Here is a 21990-nt window from a genome sequence, read left to right as displayed (position 1 = left end):
ATCTCACCTTGGCCCTCAGAATCCCACCACGATCAACCCCAACACCATCATCACTAAACACACCAGCATCACCAGGCACACCATACTTCTCCGCAATCAACTGATGCTGCACAGGACACAGGGCATCAGCACCTGACCACATTGCTGCCCAGGAGGCCAAGGATGGTCTCTCCATGGCCAGATTTACTTCACTTGACGCTGTATACCCTGGCTGCCACATGATGCGCCAGGTTGGCACCAACCCACACCAATACCATAAAGCATCCCTACAATGCCCAAGCCATTCCTTTCACACTCATGATCATTGTGGAGGTTACCGTTATGTCTGGCCATTCACTGAAACTCACTGAGCCACTTCCAAAGGTGCACACCAATCTGTCTAAGAACGCAAAATGTTCAAAGTAAAGATTTCAATGTTTGACACCGCATTAACAGAAACTTTACATAAACATTGGATAAAACACCCCAGTGCCTACCCTTGTGTTAGTTGGTATGATTGGACTAGGAAAAGGGAGAGTGTGAGGGATGGCTAGTGAGATGGAGAAGTGATAATGTAGATGGAGAGGGATGGGTGAAGGTGCAAGGTAAGTTGGTGTAAGGATGTGCAGGAGTAGGGTAGGGAAGGCAGAGTGATGGGGATGTGATGAGAGGCATAGTAGGATGAGGTCGAGTGTGGCTTTGTATTAACATTTTGTGATCTACCGAGATCATTGAAAGGTTTGCGCCATTGCAGCCAGGTCATCCTGACGACATCCTGTTTGTGCCCTCCTGTGCAATGTGTAACTGGGCTGTGTTGATTTCCTAGGGAGGTCTATTCTGCCCATGGGAAGGGACGAGAACCTCCCTGTATCCTGTGATTCCCTTCATAAGCATACGGAGGAAGTCACGGGAAAGCCTGGGTGCAGCCCTGTGCCTTTGGGCAGTGCTTGTCCGTGTTTGCAGCACCTCAATGTTGTAAAACACTGATAGCACAACTGTCAAAATAAAGTTGGCCATGGTCCCTTTAAGGAAACCAGCTGATGACGCGTCATCAAATGATGTCACCAGACCCGCTTCCTCGAATTGGCCAGCAAACGAGCAGGGCGGGCTTAATGAGCCCGCCACGGAACCACCAAGGTTCCTACCATCCAGCCCTCTGCCTCTCTTTCTCAAGACCCCCGCACTATAAACATTACCTGAATAAAGTTTTTAAAACCTTTTCTTCAAATAATTTTGAAGAGAAGGATTGCATCTAGCTGATTGCCATCGGTAAGCCATCACATATTAATTGTATCAGAGATTTTACCCTTTCTTTGAAACAATTGCATGCAAAGTTTTCAGATGTACAATTGTCCCCAAGGGTGATTTTGAGATGAAGCTATTTGATATGCATGTCAGGTGTTAGAACTTAAGGAAACCTATCTAAATGCTGGAAGTCAGCAGTTCACAGTATATCCGCCTCAAAGCCAAAATTGATTAAAAACTGCTTATATGCATAAAAGGACTCTTTTGATCTGCGATGCTGAAAGGCTGCATGGAGAAGCATTAGGACTCCCGGCTTTCTATACCCAAATATATATTTCCATTTTGCAGCAGTGAATTGGGACTCCATGGTCAGAATCATGTCCATATTACAATCATCAAAGACTCAGTTTAATGATTCTGAAAAGAACTGTAAGATTGCACTTTATTCCGTAGACATTACAACTCAGCAGTTTGTGATAGTTTATCCTCTCCATGAGCAGAATGTCCTAATCCCACGTGCCTGCTGGGTTCACCTTTTCCTTCCACCGTCTATCTGACCTATTCTTCAATGTCGACATGGTCTCTGCATCAATCACTAACTCCGGTAGTGCATTCCACATCTTCACCACAATAAGTGTAAAAAAAAAAGATTCTCTCCAAATAAAAATGTAGAAACAGTTAAACATAGTGTGCAAGGCAAGGTTGTTTTGCTTATTTTGCTGCATTCCTTTGTTCCTCTGGTGTAACTAATAATAGTGTAAATAAATTTGATTACTAGTTTTAATTTCAACAATGCAGAGCTTTTTGTCTTTTGAAAGGGACAGGGAACCTTGCATTTCCAATGTGACACAGCTCAGTAAATTAGTAAGTATCAATCCTGTGTGGCCACACTATTTTTTTACCCCAAGAAGTGTTAGCCCGTCATCCCCATCTTTTGATGGCCTCCCGTGGCTACTTATTCCCCAGTGTATCCAATTCAAAATCTTCATCCTTATTTACAAATCTTCCACAGCCTTGCCTCATTCTACCTCTGCAACTTCCACCAGCAGTATAACCCAGTTCCTGCCATCTGGTCCTCTGACTCTGGACTTCTGTCCATTTCATGCTCCATAATTAGTGGAAGAACTTTCAGCTTTCTCAGCCCTACTCTTTCCATAAATCCAACTGTTACCCTTTCTCCCTGCCTTTAAGAGCCTCTGCAAAAAAACGTACCTTTTCCAGCATGCTTTTTTGTCATCTCTCTGAACTCTTCAACTACTGCTCAGCATCCGTTTATCCACTGTGAAGTTCTTTATGTTCAAGACGCTGTACAAATGCAAGTTAAGGGTAAGTTTTTGATCTTTGTAGGCACAGATCTCCGTATCGAAACTGCATTTTTCTACGAACATGAATAAGGAAGGTTGTGATGGATGTAAAAATGTATATTTGGGTACAACATTTTGATAATGCATGATCTTGTTGATCTTATTGAATTGCGGAGTAGGCTCAAGGGACCAAATGGTCTACTCCTGCTCCTATTTCCTGTGTTCTTATAAGTACTGTTGCAATAATTTGTGACAAAGAAGGAAAGATGCAAATTAGTCTCATCTTTTCATTCGCTGAAACAGCCCACATCTACATCACATTTAAGGTATAGAGCCTTATGCAGAGAATTATTTAATTATGCAACTGTGATTTTTTGATGATTATTGTAAAAAGGATCACAGTATGAGCATAGAATCTTACAGCACAAAAGATGGCCTTTCGGCTCATCGTGCCTTTGGAAATCCCATCTAATTAGTCCTAACACCCCGTTTTTTCCCTGTAGCCCTGTAAATGTTTCCTCTGGCAGAGGCATGACAGAAGATTGTCCACTTGTCTCCTTGGTCACAGATGATTCATGGCATGGAGATAATAGGATAGGGAAAGACGAGAAAATATCTTTTTGGGGACAAAAAGACTCTTAACCCTTGAAACTAAATTTAAAAAACATAAACCACTTATTCGAATTCCTTTTTGCTGGTCCCAATGGATGCTAAGTCTTTGTTAATATCAATCTCGAATGAGAAGTGTTACTTTGTCTTTCCTGATAGAACACAAAACCCCTTGCATAGCAAAAAGGAAGCACCTTTAAATTGATTTCTCTCCATTAAGCCTGAAACAGAGCAACTCCCCAGCCTATGAGTAATACCAGTGCTTGCCTCTCAGCTCCAACTCGGTTACCGTCTCTGCTTCCTTGTTTTATCCAGCCCTTTGTAACCTTGTCTGAAGCCTCAAAGCAGCTGATCTGGATCTTCTTGATGAGCTCCTCAGCAATATTGCAGGTGTATTCAAGAGCTTTCTGTTATGTCTCAAATAAAGCAATGTGACTGAGTACTGTAGAATTGAGTAAGTGTGACCTTAGTCTCTTTGGGCCCAACATTGCCCAAGCCGTTTTTTCAGCATACTGACCTGAAGCGTGCCAACTTTGCACACTGAAAAGGGTGCCAGAAAAAAGGGGCCACATCCTGGCCCCTCTTCGGAGTCCCCAGAGTCATAGCATGGCGTGGAGACTGAAGGGGAGGGCGGAGCAACAGGCCAGAGCAGAAAGCACTGCCGGAACCTGCGCGCATGCTCAGTGAGGGCTGCGCGCATGCTCTTGCCCTCCTAGCGCATCCTGTGGGCTCTGAGCAGGACCCGATGCTTGCAGGCCCTATCCCAGGCTGAAGGGATGCCCAATCTCACTGCACCCTATCCCCGGCCTAGTGGACTCCTGCACCGGCTGGCCGGCCCGCTGAATTCCTGGGAAAGTAGGACTTAGTTTTTATTTTTTAGATAGTGGCTGTGCTTGTGTGGCTATGCTTGAGACTTTTGATTGGGGGGGGGGCGGTGGAGGAGAGATTTGTGGGGGGGGGGAGGAGGAGAGTTTTGGGGGGGGAGGAGGATAGTTTTTTTGGGGGGGAGGAGAATTTGGGGGGAAGAGAAAGAGTGTATGGGGGGGAAGAGAATGAGTGTATTGGGGGGGGAGGAGGAGAGTTTTTTGGGGGGGGAGAAAGAGTGTTTTGAGGGGGGAGAAAGAGTGTCTCTGTGGTTAAACCCCCCACCCCATACCCGTGACATCGCGGCCAGCAGCTCGCATTTCTCCGGTAGGATGTACTTCATTTTTATTAGAATTTTAATTATTTGAGCTTTTCCTTGGAATGTTTGGTGTATGGTCATTGAGGTCCTCTCCAGTTCCCTTCCCTCCCCTACCCCTGCCCTAATGTCTGCCGAATGTATGCTGCTTTTTCTTCACTGCCCACAAGGTTTTTCAGAACTGGCCACATCCGCTGACCTAAGCCGATTTGGAGTAAGTTTTTGTTGGCCAAAGTGGCATAAATGGCCAAAACTGGCGTAAGTGTCTGGGAACAACCCCTTTTTAAAAAAAAATCATACCTAGCTGATTTACTCTGGAGCAAATTTCCTGGCATTTTTTAAATTTACGCCAGGAAAAACAACTTACTTCATAAAAATTGATGCAAGTCATAGCCAGGATTAGGCCCTTTATTCTGACTGCAGAGTGCTGGCACAGCATGGGAGGCCTGCTTATATGCAGTGCTCCCAAGGGATGCTGGGATCCCTTGGGACTCCAACAGATGCGCCCTCTGGTGGCGGTAGACTGCTGGTTACAAGGTATTCCATACATCACATCACTCCTCCCCAAAGTCAATAGTACACTTATTTACAGGGTTAGACGATTTGGGGCTTTCCGCTCCCTAGTCAATCGTCTCGGTACAAACACAGGTGCAGGTGATTTGGTTAGGCCTTCGCTGGGCTGCTGCGCAGCTGGCCTTGCTGGGCTGCTGGGGATGATGAGTTCAACTTCGTGGTCAACCGTGATGTCAGTTGCCACTTGTGTGTGTATCGGAGGGTCGAAGTTGGTGGTGTCCCCTTTAGGTTGCTCGTGGCTGTCTGTGAATCGCAGTTTGGTTTGGTCCAAATGCTTTCTGCAAGTTAGTCAATTTGCAAGTTTGCCCTCAAACACCCTACTCCCTTCTTTGGCTACGACAGTGCCAGCAAGCCATTTGGAACCATGTTCATAGGTGAGTACAAATACAGGGCCATTGACTTCAATATCACGTGACAAATTTGCGCGATCATGGTACATGCGTTGTTGATGTCGCCTGCCCTCGATATGATCATGGAGATCAGGGTGGTCTAGAGAGAGCCTTGTTTTGAGTGCCCTTTTCATGAGCAGTTCGGCAGGGGGAGCCCCGGTGAGTGAGTGGGGTCTTGCACGGTGGCTGAGCAGGACTCGGGGCAGGCGGATCTGCAGGGAGCCTTCCGACACGTGTTTCAAGCTTTGCTTGATGGTTTGGACTGCCCGTTCTGCCTGGACGTTAGATGCGGGCTTGATCCCATTGCGGGTCATGAATTTCTTGAATTCAGCGCTGGTGAAGCATAGCCCATTGTCGCTGACAAGGACATCAGGCAGGCCGTGCATTGCAAACATTGCTCGTAGGCTTTCGATGGTGGTAGTGGACGTGCTTACAGACATTATTACACATTCAATCCATTTTGAATAAACATCCACAACAACCAAAAACATTTTGCCAAGAAACGGGCCAGCGAAGTCAACGTGGATCCTAGACCATGGTTTGGAAGGCCGTGGCCACAAACTTAGCGGTGCCTCCCTGGGTGCATTGCTCAGTTGAGAGCAAGTGTTGCATTGGCGCACGCAAGACTCCAAATCTGAGTCGATGCCGGGCCACCACACATGGGATATGGCTATAGCTTTCAACATTACTATGCCTGGGTGGGCACTGTGTAGGTCGCGTATGAATGTTTCCCTGCCTTTCTTAGGCAAAACGACGCGATTACCCCGCAAAAGACTGTATGGACATTTCGTCTTTGCGCCACTGGAACGGCTTGATCTCTTCATGCATCTCCGCTGGGACGCTGGACCAGCTTCCATGGAGGACATAGTAAAGGATCCTGGCTGGTTCAGGTACTGATCTGGCGGGCTGTAACGGGTGACTTTTCATTTTCAAATGCATCCATCACCAAGAGCAAGTCTGCAGGCTGTGCCATTTCCACCCCGGTGGTGGGCAATGGCAGTCGACTGAGAGCATCAGCGCAGTTCTCTGTGCCTGGCCTGTGACGAATTACATAGTTATATGCAGATAGTGTGAGTGCCCATCTTTGGATGAGAGCAGAGGCATTGGTATTAATACCTTTGCTCTCTGAGAATAGCGATTTGAGCGGCTAATGGTCAGTTTTTAACTCGAACTTCAGTCCAAACAGACACTGGTGCATTTTTTTTCACCCCGTAAATGCATGCCAGAGCTTCTTTTTCAATCATGCTGTAGGCCCTTTCGGCCTTGGACAAACTCCTGGATGCATAAGCGACCGGTTGCAATGTTCCCGATTCTTTTGCTTGTTGTAACACACACCTGACCCTGTACGAAGACGAATCGCAAGCTAACACTAAACGTTTACATGGGTCATACAGGACAAGCAGTTTGTTGGAACATAACAGATTGCTGGCTTTCTCAAAAGCAGTCTCTTGTGATTTCCCCCATACCAGTCATCTCCCTTGCGTAGCAACACATGTAGAGGTTCTGGCAAGGTGCTTAACCTGGGTAGGAAATTACCAAAATAATTGAGGAGTCCCAGGAATGACCGTAACTCCGTCACATTCTGTGGTCTCGGCGCGTTCTTGGCGTCAGTGGATATGATGCCATCTGCTGCGATTCTTCTCCCTAAAAACTTGACCTCTGGCGACAGGAAAACACACTTCGAGCATTTCAACCTGAGTCCCACACGATCTAGCCAACTTAGAACCTCTTCCAGGTTCTTTAAGTGTTCGATGGTGTCCCGACCTGTGATCAATATGTCGTGCTGGAAAACCACGGTGCGCAGAACCAACTTTAGCAGACTCTCCATGTTCCTTTGAAAAATAGCTGCGGCCAATCGAATCCCAAACGGGCATTTATTGTAGATGAATAGACCTTTGTGCGTGTTGATGCAGATGAGGCCTTTCGAAGATTCCTCCAGCTCCTGCGTCATGTAGGCCGAGGTCAGATCAACTTGGTGAACATCTTCTCTCCTGCCAGCATCGCCTTGGGTAGCGGGTACTGGTCCTGCAGCGAAAAACTGTTAATCGTTACTTTATAGTCCCCAAAAATTCTGACTGTGCCATCGCCCTTGAGAACTGGAACAATCGGACTGGCCCACTCATTGAAATCAACCAGCGCAATGATGCCCTCTCGTTGCGGCCTGTCCAGCTCGATGTCCACTTTCTCTCGCATTATGTATGGCACCGCACGTGCCTTGGGGTGGATGGGTCATGTACCGTGAACCAAGTGGATCTGTACCTTCGCCCCAGAGAAATTTCCAATGCCTGACTGCTCCAGGAATCCACCGAATTCGCAATGACCTGCAAGGCGCCTTAGTTCGGTGACGTAGCTTGCCACTTCCTGGCCTTCAGACCGTTGACATGTATAAAATCGATACCTTGCCATCAGAATGCTCTCCTTCAGATTTAGCTGCTCCCGGACCAGCATACACAGTTCTTCATATGATTTGGTTGTTGGTCTTATTAGGAGCAAGAAGATTCTTCATGAGGCCATAGGTTGTTGCCCCACAGACGGTGAGGAGGATTGGCCTTCATTTGGCAGCATTCTCATTCCCTTCCAGCTCGTTGGTCATGAAGTATTGATCGAGTCACTCCACGAAGGCTTCCCAATCATCACCTTCTGAGAATTTCTCCAGGATACCAACAGATCTCTGCATTTTCGCGTGATGGTTCGTTATCTATTACTCGTCACCGGTTGTTATGTCTCAAATAAAGCAATGTGACTGAGTACTGTAGACTTGAGTAAGTGTGACCTTAGTATCTTTATTCTGACCCCAGAGTGCTGGCACAGCATGGGAGGCCTGCTTATATCCAGTGCTCCCAAGGGCTGCTTGGATCCCTTGGGACTCCAACAGATGTGCCCTCTGGTGGCGGTAGAATGCTGGTTACAAGGTGTTGCATCCTTTTGACTAAAGTTCAAGTAACCATTTATAGTGAGTGAAAAGTTCATTTGCAGGGCTATGGGGAAAGAGCGGGGGAATTGGACTAATTGGATCGCTCTTTCAACGATCTGGGCAGATACAATGGGCCGAATGGTCCCCTTCTATAATGTATGCTTCTATGATTCTTTACAAGATACCAATAGCATGCTCCTAGGACAGGTTCGTAAAAGTGTGCCGATAAATGTTCTTAACAGAGAAACTGCAAAACCATTTGAAGTAAGACTTTGCATTCAGCAGAGGCACACACTGGATCGCTCTGCTGTGAATGAAGCACTAAGCACTGTCCTAAATGGCCTACTCCTCTTCCTATGCCCCTAATTGGCATTAGACAGATTGGATAAAAGGATGCTGAACAAGAGTGAAATATTACAGAAAATACTTACGTGGTAATTAATTAACCTTCAACGACCTGTGACCAGGGCTGTGACAACTTGATTATAGTGTATAACCAGCCATTGAGGGCTCGGGTCACATATCATGATTGAATTAATTCCTATTACAAGAATTATAATAATTGACCCATTACTTCCTGGCAGCTTCAGATATGGCACCAAACTGCACTGGTTTCTTGGAAAATGCGCAAAGAGACTGTTGGCTGAGATCATTAGCTCCCAAAACAAATGACTATAATTAGTTTAGTTTGGCTCTGCTGAGTTGAAATTAGTCAACATGTTTTAAAACAGAACAGATGATGGCTCTTCAATAAAGGCTACACTTCAGAATAAATATTCATTTCTTTTTCTCAGGTACTTAATAGATGAATTTGGGATTATTATATAAAGAGTAACAGATAATCAGAAGTTAGATGTAGTCCTTACTACTAGGGGGATCAAGGAGTATGGCGAGAAAGCAGGAATGGGGTACTGAAGTTGCATGTTCAGCCATGAACTCATTGAATAGTGGTGCAGGCTCGAAGGGCCGAATGGCCTACTCCTGCACCTATTTTCTATGTTTCTATGACTCCAAAACAGTAATTTCACTGACGATTCAGAGGGCAGTGCAAGCAATTGACATCATTCATCTCCACCCTTAAAGAAGATTAGAACTTTAATATCGAGGCTGTTTATTATTAACAAAGAAAAATAGATGTACTGGTAATTTTCTGGGGAGAGATTATTGCCTCCATCAGCTGCTAATACAAGTCTGCTCCACTTCATTAGCATGTGATGATATTTCTATTCAAAGATTAACAACTATGATGGCAATACCAAGGTGTTATTGAGAAGCTGGTTTCAGTGCGTATTATTTAACATATAATATTGGTAACAGTACAAGAAATATACATTGCATTTTACAATTATGCTTATGTAGAAACAGTTGCAAATACTTATGATTTATTGAGAATTCAATAAGAACAAATTATTCATTTGAATATAGGGGTGAATCTCAGAATGAGCTGCCAGCACTGAGATTAAAATTGATCATTTTAAATAAGGTAAGAGGGTTTATCAATAAGAATGAAAACAGTTTTTTCCTCAAATGATGTGTACTCTATGCACAGTAGTCAGACTGCAGTTATACTACCCCCTGTGTCTATGGGCTTAAAATGCCATTGATCAATGAGTAGACAAGTGCAGAACAGGAGCCGAGGTGTGATGATTAACCCTTGCCTAAATATGTAAAGCATACTAACAACAAGATTGTAAAGTTAAAGTGTGAAATTAAAGAACAAAATGTTGCTTGATGGACAGTAACTGAAAAAAGTAGTTGAAGGCAATGGTTTTCATTTACTTGGTTGCTGTGCTGAACTTTTGGATAATTTTTAGTAAAAATAACTTTAAATAATAGTAAAGTTTACTAGGCTGGTAGTAAAGTAGGCTGGAGTTATCGAGGCAGTGGTTCCGTCCCCCCTACTCCCAATGTGTTCAGGAGTGGATTAGCTGATCCAATCCAAGAACTATACATCAACTTTGCAACAATATAGAACAAAGACAATTTTGTGTCAATTGAAAAACTGTCCATTAGTTCATATGGCAAGAAAGATTTTTAATGCCTCATGATGCATTTGCCGCAAGGACTTTGCGTATCATTGCTCTAGTGTGTTGCATCATGGAACCTTTTAATGAGGATTTGCGCCCATGATTCCACACACAATTTGGTTTTGATCTCATGGTGCACATTACCCCAACACAGCCTTATCTTATAGTGGCTGGCATCAACCATGAGTAGGTTTGGTAGAGAACAAGGAATAGGTTTTCCATCTACTTTCTATATCATTGGGCCCAAGTTTCCACATGATTTGCGCCTGATTTTTAGGAGCAACTGGTGGAGAACGGACTAGCTTAGAAATCACAATTCTCCACATTTTTTTTCTGCAGTTCTAGTGAGGTAGAGCAGTTCTACTTTAGAACAGAATTTTTTCTTCAAAAGGGGGCGTGTCTAGCCACTGACGCCTGATTTCAAAGTTTCCACAGTGAAAACGTACTCCAAACTAAAGTCGAATGAAGCAAGTGAAGATTTTTGTAGAACTGAAAAAACCTGTTCTGCACATTAAAATATTAGGCGCAGGTTACAAATTAGGCATCCAGAACGAGGAGGGGGGGGAAGGGAACTCATTAAATTCTACAATCAATCCTTATTTATACTTCTACAAATAAATCCAACCTGAATAAACATTTATAAGCAAAGAAAAGATTAAATAAACCATCTTCCTACCTGTGTGAAAGTGCTTCAGCCATCGTTCGAAGGAAACCGTCGTTTGTTGCCGCGCAAGGGAGGGAGGGGAAGGAGACAGCGGCTTGTTGCCGGGCAGGGGAGGGAGGGGAAGGAGACAGCGGCTTGTTGCCGCGGAGGGGAGGGAGGGGAAGGAGACAGCGGCTTGTTGCCGGGCAGGGGAGGGAGGGGAAGGAGACAGCGGCTTGTTGCCGCGGAGGGGAGGGAGGGGAAGGAGACAGCGGCTTGTTGCCGGGCAGGGGAGGGAGGGGAAGGAGACAGCAGCTTGTTGCCGCGGAGGGGAGGGAGGGGAAGGAGACAGCGGCTTGTTGCCGCGCAGGGGAGGGAGGGGAAGGAGACAGCGGCTTGTTGCCGCGGAGGGGAGGGAGGGGAAGGAGACAGCCATTTGTTGCCGTGGAGGGGAGGGAGGGGAAGGAGACTATGAGAAGGGAAGCCTCAGTGCTGATGTGCTGATGGCAATGCGATTTTATTAAAAAATTTTCAAAAATTAAACAGCTACAAAGAACTACAAAAATGGCCGAGTGCCAATGTTTTTTTTCACACTGAGCATGCGCGAACGCTCCAACGCGCACGAGCAGCGTTGCCGGCAGGAAAAAAACTAATTTAAATAGTACCCGCCCCCTCCCACTTACAAAATCGGCGCGAGTGTAGGCTCCGCCCCCCTGGGCGCCACGCCAAACAGACAAGGAGCTGCAAAGCGCTCGAGAATAGCGCGTTTTTTTTCTGGCACCGTTTTAGGCGCGAAAAACGGGCGCTCGGAGGGGCGCCCGTTTTTTATCCTGTGGAAACTTGGGCCCAATATGTGGTGTGCAAGAGGGAGACTAAAAAGCACTAGAGAAAAATGAAGCGAAATATAAATCCCAATGGATGAAAAGTCTAAACTGGAGTTTTGGAAGTCAAAATTTCATTTTTTTGTAATTTAGGAATATGTTTGTTCCATTTGCTAATTGTAATGTTTCTGTTATATACTCTGGTTTTGCGTTTCCATTATAATTAGTGAATGGAGGTAAAAAAGAGTCCCAGAAGTCTTGATTTGAGTTCTTTCATCATCTTCATGTTAGAGCTAAGCCAATTTCCAAAACCTTATTCGAGGAATGTGCTGCCAAAGGTGGTGATCCATCCATAGCTGATAGTCTCTGCTCAAGCACAAAGCCAGGATATGTTTGTGCACATTTAGTGCAGCAGTACTTCTACAGCCCTCAAACAATGCTTGTCATCTGATGACAAATGAGGATCACTTCACTTACAATAGTGCTCATTGAACTCAGTAAAGTATAAACACCAGCAGCCATGTAGTCCCCCTTCCAGTGTCTGAATACTCTCGCTGCAGTTCATCAAATGTCACCTAAATCCTCTTTTGCCGTGCACCATTTATTTTGTCATCTAATCACCCCTGCCTTCCACCCAATTGCAGACCTTCCCTTTTGTTCTTTCCTCCCCGCCCCCTTTCCCAGCCTCTGTACTTGCTTAAAACCTGTTTTTTCAGTAACTTTTACCTGTTCTGACGAAAGGTCATCGACCTGAAACATTAACTCTGATTCTCTCTCCACAGATGCTGCCTGACCTGCTGAGTATTTCCAGCATTTTCTGTTTTCATTTCAGATTTCCAGAATCCGCAGTATTATGGTTTTCTAATCATCTCTTATGTAGTCCCTCCAATCCACACTAATCATCTCTTATATAGTCCTGCCAATCCACACTAATCATCTCTTATATAGTCCCTCCAATCCACACTAATCATCTCTTACATAGACCCTCCAATCCACACTAATCATTTCTGATACAGTCTCTCTAACTTACACTAATCATCTCGTAGCTCCCAGCTACTGAGCTTTCTTCCCCCAAAATATTCCTGTGAAGCTTTACATGTCCCCTTGTCGATTTTGTCTTGTGTATTGTCAAAAACTAAACACAAACTTAAAGCAGCATGAAATATCGCAATGGTCGTGATATTTTTGCCAAAATAAAAGATACAGTCCATTTCACAGCTACTATTTATTCACAGTTAATTTGTACTGAAAGAAACCCCTACCATTCCGGATCATGTGCGGACCATCGAGCAGGGCTGACCCTGACCAGCGCATGAGGGGGTTAGCGAGAACATACACTGTAAATGTTGAAAGGAATCTTTGTGTTGTGTCTTGGTATCTAGCTTAAAGTATCTCACTATGGTGAATTACCAAAACTTTAACAAAGGCTCCCTAACCGGCTATTCACCCTCCTACAGACGATGCTCTTTTGTATTTACCATGGCTTTTTTATTAAAAGACAAAAACTAAACACTTGCATTTATATAGCGCCTTTCACGACCACCGGATGTCCCCAAAGCGCTTTACAGCCATTGAAGTACTTTTGGAGTGTAGTCACTGTTGTAATGTATTACAGTAAAAGTGCTGGCTTTCAAGAGTTTGTATTTAGTGAGCAAGTGCATCTATTCTCAATACTGTTTCCTCTATGGTCGTCCAACAATTCACTCCCTTCCCCCAAAAAAGCATATGATTCTTCAGCCCCATTACAATGCATTACTATTTCATATATACTGATGCTCATGAACATTTCTCAGACATTTTCTGAAGAATATTATCCATTGAGCATAATAGCAAACAAAGCTACATGAGGAGCGGAGTGGCCATATATTAAGTGTGATCATCCCTGTCAAGGTGGTACTTGTGCATGAAACACAAAAGGTTAGCATGCAGGTGCAGCAAGTGATCAGGAAGGTCAATGGGATCTTGGCCTTTATTGCAAAGGGGATGGAGTATAAAAGCAAGGAAGTCTTGCTACAGCTATACAGGGTATTGGTGAGGCCACACCTGAAAAACTGTTTACAGTTTTGGTTTCCATATTTACGAAAGGATATACTTGCTTTGCAGGCAGTTCAGAGAAGGTTCACTAGGTTGATTCTGGGGATGTGGGGGTTGACTTATGAGGAAAGGTTGTGATATGTCCTTACTATACAGTATAAATGCACACGAGGCTCATACTTGAGAGAAGATCACTCTGTGACCAGTTACCTTTATTACCAAGACCTTAAGAGACAGACGGTGGGTGGAGCTTCCCCTTTTATACTGGAAAGTCCAGATTAGGAGTGTCTCCCACAAGTTCGCCCCCTGTGGTCAGTGTTCTCAAGGTGTACAACTTAGGGCAGCTTATACATGGGTTACAATGATAGTTGAATACATGACATCACCTCCACTCCCAAAGTCTTATTGGGATCACAGTTTAAGTCTCTCTGGTGGTTTACGCTCCCTTGTAGAGCGCCTGAGTTGGGGCTCCGGTTGTTGGGCACTGGCCTGAGTGTCTGCTGTTTGCGGTGCCTCAGGCCTGTCCAGACTGCCCACAGTGACTGGGCTCTCCTCCACTTGGTTCTGGTGTTCGGACACCTGTGGTGGAGTAAACTCTACGTCGTGTTCTTCCTCTGTTTCTTCGATGGGGTTGCGGAACCTCCTTTTAGTTTGATCCATGTGTTTGCGGCAGATTTGTCCATTGGTAAGTTTAACTACCAAAACCCTATTCCCCTCTTTGGCAATCACAGTGCCTGCAAGCCATTTGGGCCCTGCAGCATAATTAAAGACAAAAACTGGGTCATTGACATCAATACATCACGCCCTCGCATTCTTGTCATGGTAGTCACATTGTGACTGACGCCTGCTCTCAACAATTTCTTTCATAGTAGGATGTATAAGGGATAACCTGGCTTTGAGCGTCCTTTTCATTAGCAGCTCTGCGGGTGGAACCCCTGTGAGCGACTGTGGTTGGGAACTATTGGCCAACAGGAGGCGTGATAAGCGGCTTTGTCAGAAACCCCCTTGGTTTCTGAGCATCCCCTGTTTGATTATCTGCACTGCTCATTCCGCCTGGCCGTTTGAGGCCGGCTTGAACGGTGCCATTCTGACATGGTTGATTCCATTGCCTGCCATGAAGTCCTGGAATTCAGTGCTTGTGACGCATGGGCCATTATTGCTGACCAAGACATCCGGTAGACCGTGGGTGGCGAACATTGCCCGTAAACTTTCTATCCGGTGGCAAACTTTTTTCAGAATTGGACCTGACCTCAGCTTACATGACCCAGGATCTGGCGAGTGAGTCGAAGAAGCTGACCACCATCCCGACACACAAGGGGTTGTTTGAGTATAACAGATGTCCGTTTGGGATTCGTTTGGCCGCCGCGATCTTTCAGCGAAATATGGAAAGCCTCCTCAAGTCGATTCCAAGGACGGTGGTTTTTCAAGACGACATCTTCATCACGGGTCGTGATACTGAAGAACACCTCCACAACCTGGAGCAGGCGCTACGCAGACTGGACTGGGTAGGGCTGCGACTGACCGACCCATCCGCCTTGAGCACTGGCACGATCGGGCTCGCCCAGTCACTGAATTCGACTGGCGAGATGATGCCTTCCCTCAGCAGGCGGTCCAATTCGCATTCTATCTTTTCCCACATCAGTACGGCACCGCTCTGGCCTTGTGGTGTACTGGCCTGGCGTCGAGGTTTATGTGAATCACTACCTTGGTCCCCATGAAAGTGCCGATGCCGGGTTGAAATAATGAGTCAAATTTGTCCAGGACCTGTGAGCATGATACTCGCTCCACAGAAGAAATTGCATTGACATCGCCCCATTTCCAGTTCATGAAAGCAAGCCAACTCCTCCCCAGTAGTGCGGGACCGTCCCCTCGGACAATCCAGAGTGGCAACCTGCTCTCCGAATCTTTGTGGGTCATGACTACCGTGGCGCTGCCTAGCACCGGAATGATCTCCTTTGTATATGTCTGTAGCAGTGCGTCAATCGCAATAATTTTGGCCTTCTGGCCCTGGACACCCACAACCTTTCGAACTGTTTGATACTCATCAGGGACTGGCTGGCCCCCGTGTCCAGCTCCATTAATACTGGGCTGCCATTGAGGAGCACTTTCAATATTATCAGTGGCATCCTGGTATATGAACTGTATATGTGCTCCACATGAACTCGCTGAACTTCAGCTTCCAGCGATTTCCCCCAGTATTCATTTGGCCTCGTAGGGCTTACATCGGGCCCGTCCTCCTCGTACATCAATCTGGCTGCAGGCTTCCTGCACATACGCGCCAAGTGACCGCTGACGTTGCAGTTTCTGCAGGTATATTGCTGATACCTGCAAGCTCTGGCTGGGTGTTTGCCTCCACACCTCAAGCATGAGCTGGAGGCCCCGTTGTTGGAAACAAAAGGTCCATTACCAGTCGATCATCTCTGACTGTCTCTGTAACTGTCCTTAAGCGCACCATTAACAGGTGTTGATGGCCCCATTACTGGCTGCATTGTCCATTGCGATGGCATGAATCCCCATTCAGCTAGCCATTGTCTCTGTTGAATTCCCCTTTGGGTTTCGACTACATGCTGGGGCATGTCCGATTGCCCTTGTCTGCCTAGAGAACTGTGTGCCGTGTTAACAATGTTGACACCCTGGTCGTTTGCCGCATTTGAGCCAAGATTTTTGCCATAAATCATTCTGGTCTCTTCCTCCCCTGAGATAATTGTCTGGGCCATCAGAGCCGCCGCTTCCAAGGTCAAGTCTTTGGTTTTAATCAGTTTCCTGAAAACCCCAGCGTGCCCGATGCCCTCAATAAAAAAGTCTCGCAGCATCTCCGCTCTACATGCATCTTGGAATTTACATAGGCTCGCCAGTCGCCGGAGGTCTGCCACGAAGTCTGGAACGCTTTGCCCTTCTCGCTGCCGGTGTGTGTAAAACCGATGTCTCTCCATGTGCTTGCTGCTCGCCGGTTTAAGGTGTTGCCCGATCAACTTACTGAGCTCTTCGAACGTCTTGTCCGCTGGCTTCGCTGGCCCTAGAGGATCCTTCATCAGGGAGTACGTTCTGGATCCACAAACCGTCAGGAGATGAGCCCTGCGTTTGTCGGCCGAATCCTGTCCCAACCATTACTTTGTGACAAAACTTTGCTGTAGTCTCTCAACAAAGTCGTCCCAATCATCACCAACACAGTACCTCTCTTCTGTGCTGCTAGTGGCCTTGCTCACGTGGTTTAAATTACAGTTTTGCGTCACCAATGATATGTCCTTACTGTACAGTATAAATGCATACGAGGCCCATACTTGAGAGAAGATCACTCTGTGACCAGTTACCTTTATTACCAAGACCTCAAGAGACAGACGGTGGGTGGAGCTTCCCCTTTTACACCGGAAAGTCCAGGTTAGGAGTGTCACCCACAAGTTCGCCTCCTGTGGTCAGTATTCGCAAGATGTACAACTTAAGTCAGCTTATACATGGGTTACAATGACAGTTGAATACATGACAGGTTGAATAGGTTGGACCTCTACTCATTGGAGTTCAGAAGAATGAGAGGTGATCTTATCGAAACGTATAAGATTATGAGGGGGCTTGACAAGGTGGATGCAGAGAGGATGTTTCCACTGATGGGGGAGACTAGAACTAGAGGGCATGATCTTATAATAAGGGGCCGCCCATTTAAAACAGATATGAGGAGGAATTTCTTCTCTCAGAGGATTGTAAATCTGTGGAATTTTCTGCCTTGGAGAGCTGTGGAAGCTGGGACATTGAATAAATTTAAGACAGAAATAGACAGTTTCTTGAGGGATAAGGGGTTATGGGGAGCGGGCGGGGAAGTGGAGCTGAGTCCATGATCAGATCAGCCATGATCCTATTGAATGGCGGAGCAGGCTTGAGGGGCCATATGGCCCACTCCTGTTCCTATTTCTTATGTTCTTATATTCTTATGTAAGATTCAATTGTAAAAGGCATTATTCTGTGGTGCCATGGTATCTACCATATAAGAGCTCACTGAATTGAACTATCAAAACTTGTAAGTTCAGCAAAAGCCTCCCTTCCATCCATAAATTACATTTAAAGGTACATAGGAACATTTGGGGGGGAAAAAGCTCAGTGTGAATTGGAGGGTCTATATAAGAGATGATTAGTGTACGCTCGAGGCCTTCCATGACCGATGGGCACCGGAGGAACTGGAGTGCATCATCACAAACTGGAACAAAATTTTAATTTGACTTATTAAGCTTCCTTGAAACGTTTTTGTAAATTTACAGGTTAATTTACAGGTTGACATCATTGGCAATTGCCAGTATCTGAAAGAGTAAGAGATGATTAGTGTTATATGACAAGTGATTAATGTGAATTGGAGGGACTATACAAGAAATGATTAGAAAAACAAAGTACTACGGATGCTGGAATCTTGCGATGCTGCTGCTTGTAGGGTTTGTGTCATGTTATTCTGATGTTGTCCTTGTTCTTTGGTCACTTGCCACCTATCCTATATACAGCCTGGGTGTTCTTACTCAATTTTCAGATGAGCAGCAGCAAATATTTTGCAATGCTATGCTGATGACATGTGTTTCTGTCACAGGACGAGGAAGAGGCAGAGGAAAAAAAGACAAACAGAAACCCGGGACAAAAGGCAAACAACGGAACAAAGAACGTGGCAACAGGCAAAGTAAGAAGGAAAACAAGCCTGGGAATAAGAAAAAGAAAGGACAGCAGGGGAAGGCACTCCCTGCAACAACCACCAGCAGCGTTCAGTAACAGCCCTATTTCAACGCAGACACTTCAGCGCTGATACATATACGTCAGCCTTTCTGAACTGGAGCATTGCTACAGAGAGGAATAAATACAAAGCTCTTGTTTCCCTAACTGTTTAAGATAAGAAGTGAAGTTATTGTTTTGAGGACTTAAGTAACGGAGCCCCATTGCACCTGGCTTCAGTGTATATCTGAAAACGGAATGAAATGGGAATTAAATAGTTCAGTGGACGCAATCTTTCAGAGGACTGTGTTAGGAACTTTCATCAAAATGATGATTGAATATTGTAGAGCAGGTCATCTGCAGAACTAATGGAGATGACTGACTGGTCCTGGGGCTTGGGGAGAAATGACTTTGACAAAATGGCTTCTGGAAATGTGCAAATATTTCTGCACCAGTTTTGGGCAGTTGGTCCCTGCATTGAATGAAAGATGTAAACCTAATTTCCTGACAGAATGTTAGAATTATGCATCATTAAACTGCTTTAAAATATATTTCAACTGAAAATAAGGCAATAAAAACATATAACAATTTGAAAGTGATTAATTATTACAATGGTTACTTTTAAAATGGATCTTGTTTTCTTTGGTACCACGCCTGCATGTTTTTGTGGTATGATTTTTCTATCTGAATTTGAAATTCACTGCTGCTGTAATCCTGCAAAATTTGGCAACTGATATAAAGGTGTCAAATCACAGTCAACTGCCCCAGAGCTCTATGCTGAGAAAAATATTAAACCTTGAGATGACTATTGACCATTTCAATGCTCTCCTGGCTAACCTCCCATCGTCCACCCTCCATAAACGTGAGTTCATCCAAAACTCTGCTGCCCATAACCTAACTCGCACCAAGTCCCGCTCACCCACGTTGGCTCCTGGTTCAGCAACACATCAATTTAGAAATTCTCATCCTTATTTTAAAATCCCTCCGTGGTCTCACCTCACCCTATCTCTGGAACCTCCTCCCACCCTACAATCCTCCGAGATCTCTTCGCTCCTCCAACTCTGGCCTCTTGCGCAGCCACGATTTTCTTTGTTCCACCATTGGTGGCCGCGCTTTCAGGCTACGCGTGGGCCTGAAGCTCTGGAATTTCCTCCCCAAACTTCTCTGCCTCACTACCTGTCTCTCCTTTAAGATGCTCCTTAAAACCTACCTCTTTGACCAAGCTTTATTTCACCTGTCCTACCATCATCTTACGTGGCTCGATGTCAAATTGTGTTTGATAACGCACGTGTGAAGCACCTTGGGGCGTTTTACTAGGTTAAAGCTGCTACATAAATGTAAGTTGTTATTGCTGCTATTGAGCTGTGATAGTGAAGCTCATTCGAAGACTACTTGTAAATTTTTGTGCGCACTAAGGCCAGAGTTGACAGTGTTGGGTAAAAAAAATCTATTCCACATTTTGCAGCATGTGTCAGAATAAAGCACTCTCTTGTCACAAACTCCCACAAGTTTGAGCCAATTAGTGCTAAATTCTGAGAACTACTGTTCTGTGAACTCAAACCAAAGGACACAGTTGTCACTGCTCAAACTCAAATCACATAGGAGTCTTACAACTAGCAAACAGAAAGTGTGAGTTTCGATTTCATTCATGTCCAGGTAATCGTAGGACAGTAATTCAACTCACCGTGCTTCTCAGTCACCCTACTCAACCAATTCAATTAATATTAATTATTGGTGCAGTATGTTCCAAACATTCTGTTTTGAATGCTCAGATTGTCACGTCAACCTCGTTCCCCTCTTCCAACAAGTACTGTCATTGTGGTACCTACGACCTACGACCGTGACCCCAATTCTTTCCCAGCTTTTTTCTTTCTTTCTTGTGAAATTCCAGAACTCTGTGGTTAAATTTTGTATCTCAAAGATCATTCTTTAAGGCTAGCTAAGCAGCAGACGAGGCTGTTTCTGAAGGACTTAACGGCATTAGGATTAGGGTAGCTTACTCAGATGCCCCCAACCAGTCGCACTGACTCTATCTCTAGTTTATCAACAACATTGTTAACATTTGTCAGAATATCTGTGTACACAAGACGCTAGAAAACCTGATTAATTTCTACCACAAAAGATTTCTGATGATCAGCTAAGTAACCAATTTCTTTGACTTGTTGGCACCAGGTAAGTAATTATTTTCTGTCAACACATTTTAATGACTATGCTTTTTTCTCGAGAACTTAGTAAGATCTGCCTTGATTGTAATAACTTGGAATCTGATAACTGACTGGCTGTTGAGATCTTATGACATGTGTGCACAATAGCATTGTACAAATGGAGTCCTGGTCCCAATTCCAAAATTAGTGCACTGCAATTCTGTGGGCACAATGAGTTTTTAGTTTCTGCTCGTAAATGACCTGTGGCATTGCCCACGGTCAGTTAAAAGATATGTCTTTTTTTAATATACATGATGACAAAAGAGTTGGGAGAGTCTTTAGTAACTCTCTCCACAGAGTCTGGTGATCAGAGGCTGCAACTACATTATAACAGTTGATGGAGCAAAATTTAATGGGAAATGCCAATGTAACAATTTAACAATAAATGTTGCCAGAAGAATGTGGCTAATGACAACAGGAAGTAAGGATTATGTGTAGGAAGTGTATGCCTATTTATGTCGATGTCTCTATCATTGTTAACCAATCAGGCAGTTCATGATATGTTTGTGTAGCCATTTGAAAACAATGGTTAGGCCCTGAGCATCACATCTATCTTTAAATTAAATAAGCATAACAATTAAATCAACAACATGGGGTCAGAAAACTGGGTGGGAATTTCTGTGTAGCAGTCGGGGAATATTAAAACTGGAGGTATCAGGAAAAGAGAGCAAAAGAACATGATTAAAAGGGGCAATGGTAGGATCCAAGGCCTGGAAATTCATCTCGGGCGGTGGCTCAGAACGGGAGGTATCAGATCGGCTGCCGCAGTGTCTGATATTCCGTTCCATTGTGGACAAATTTCTAGGCCTAGGTATTTACTATGAAAGAGCTGAGTATTAAAAATAAAGGGAGGAAAAATCAATAAAAAGACAAAAGAAGGACTTGGATTTATATAGCGTCTTTCATGATCATCATCCTTATCATAGGCAGTCCCTCAAAGCGAGGGTGATTTACTTCCACGCCAAAAAGGGATGAGTGCACAGGTGTTTCAATGAAGGACCTAATATTCCAGATCCCGAACTACATCTTGGAGGGTGGAAGATGCCTGTGCGTGGATTTTTTTAATGTGTGGTGGCCGTTGCACACCAGCCAAGACACGGGCTTGACAGAGCTCGGTCTTGGTCCAGTGGCAAGGATTAACCAAGAAAACTGGAGACCAGCTCTGCTCCATCTAATCATGACCAACGGATGTCCCAAAGCGCTTTACAGCCAATGAAGTACTTTTGGAGTGTAGTCACTGTTGTAATGTGGGAAATGCAGCAGCCAATTTGCGCACAGCAAGCTCGCACACACAGCAATGTGATGATGACCAGATAATCTGGTTTGGTTATGTTGATTGAGGGATAGATATTAGCCAGCACACCAGGGATAACTCCCCTGCCCTTCAT

The 21990-nt window shown here is 44.9% G+C and overlaps 1 protein-coding gene across 1 annotated transcript in view; it reads left to right on the top strand.

Moving 5' to 3' along the window:
- rspo1 (R-spondin 1) overlaps positions 1–18533 on the top strand; it is a 195103-nt gene extending 176570 nt beyond the window's left edge. Inside the window, exon 5 of the mRNA XM_070898508.1 lies at positions 18283–18533. Within this exon, the coding sequence (XP_070754609.1) occupies positions 18283–18458 (176 nt within the window). The 3' untranslated portion in view covers positions 18459–18533. The remainder of the gene's footprint in view (positions 1–18282) is intronic.
- The last annotated feature ends 3457 nt before the right edge of the window (positions 18534–21990 follow it).

The sequence above is a fragment of the Pristiophorus japonicus genome, chromosome 14 (assembly GCF_044704955.1).
Source record: "Pristiophorus japonicus isolate sPriJap1 chromosome 14, sPriJap1.hap1, whole genome shotgun sequence".
NCBI lineage: Eukaryota > Metazoa > Chordata > Chondrichthyes > Pristiophoridae > Pristiophorus > Pristiophorus japonicus.
Note: the sequence above shows the minus strand (reverse complement) of the source record. Positions and strands in the feature narration are given on the sequence as shown.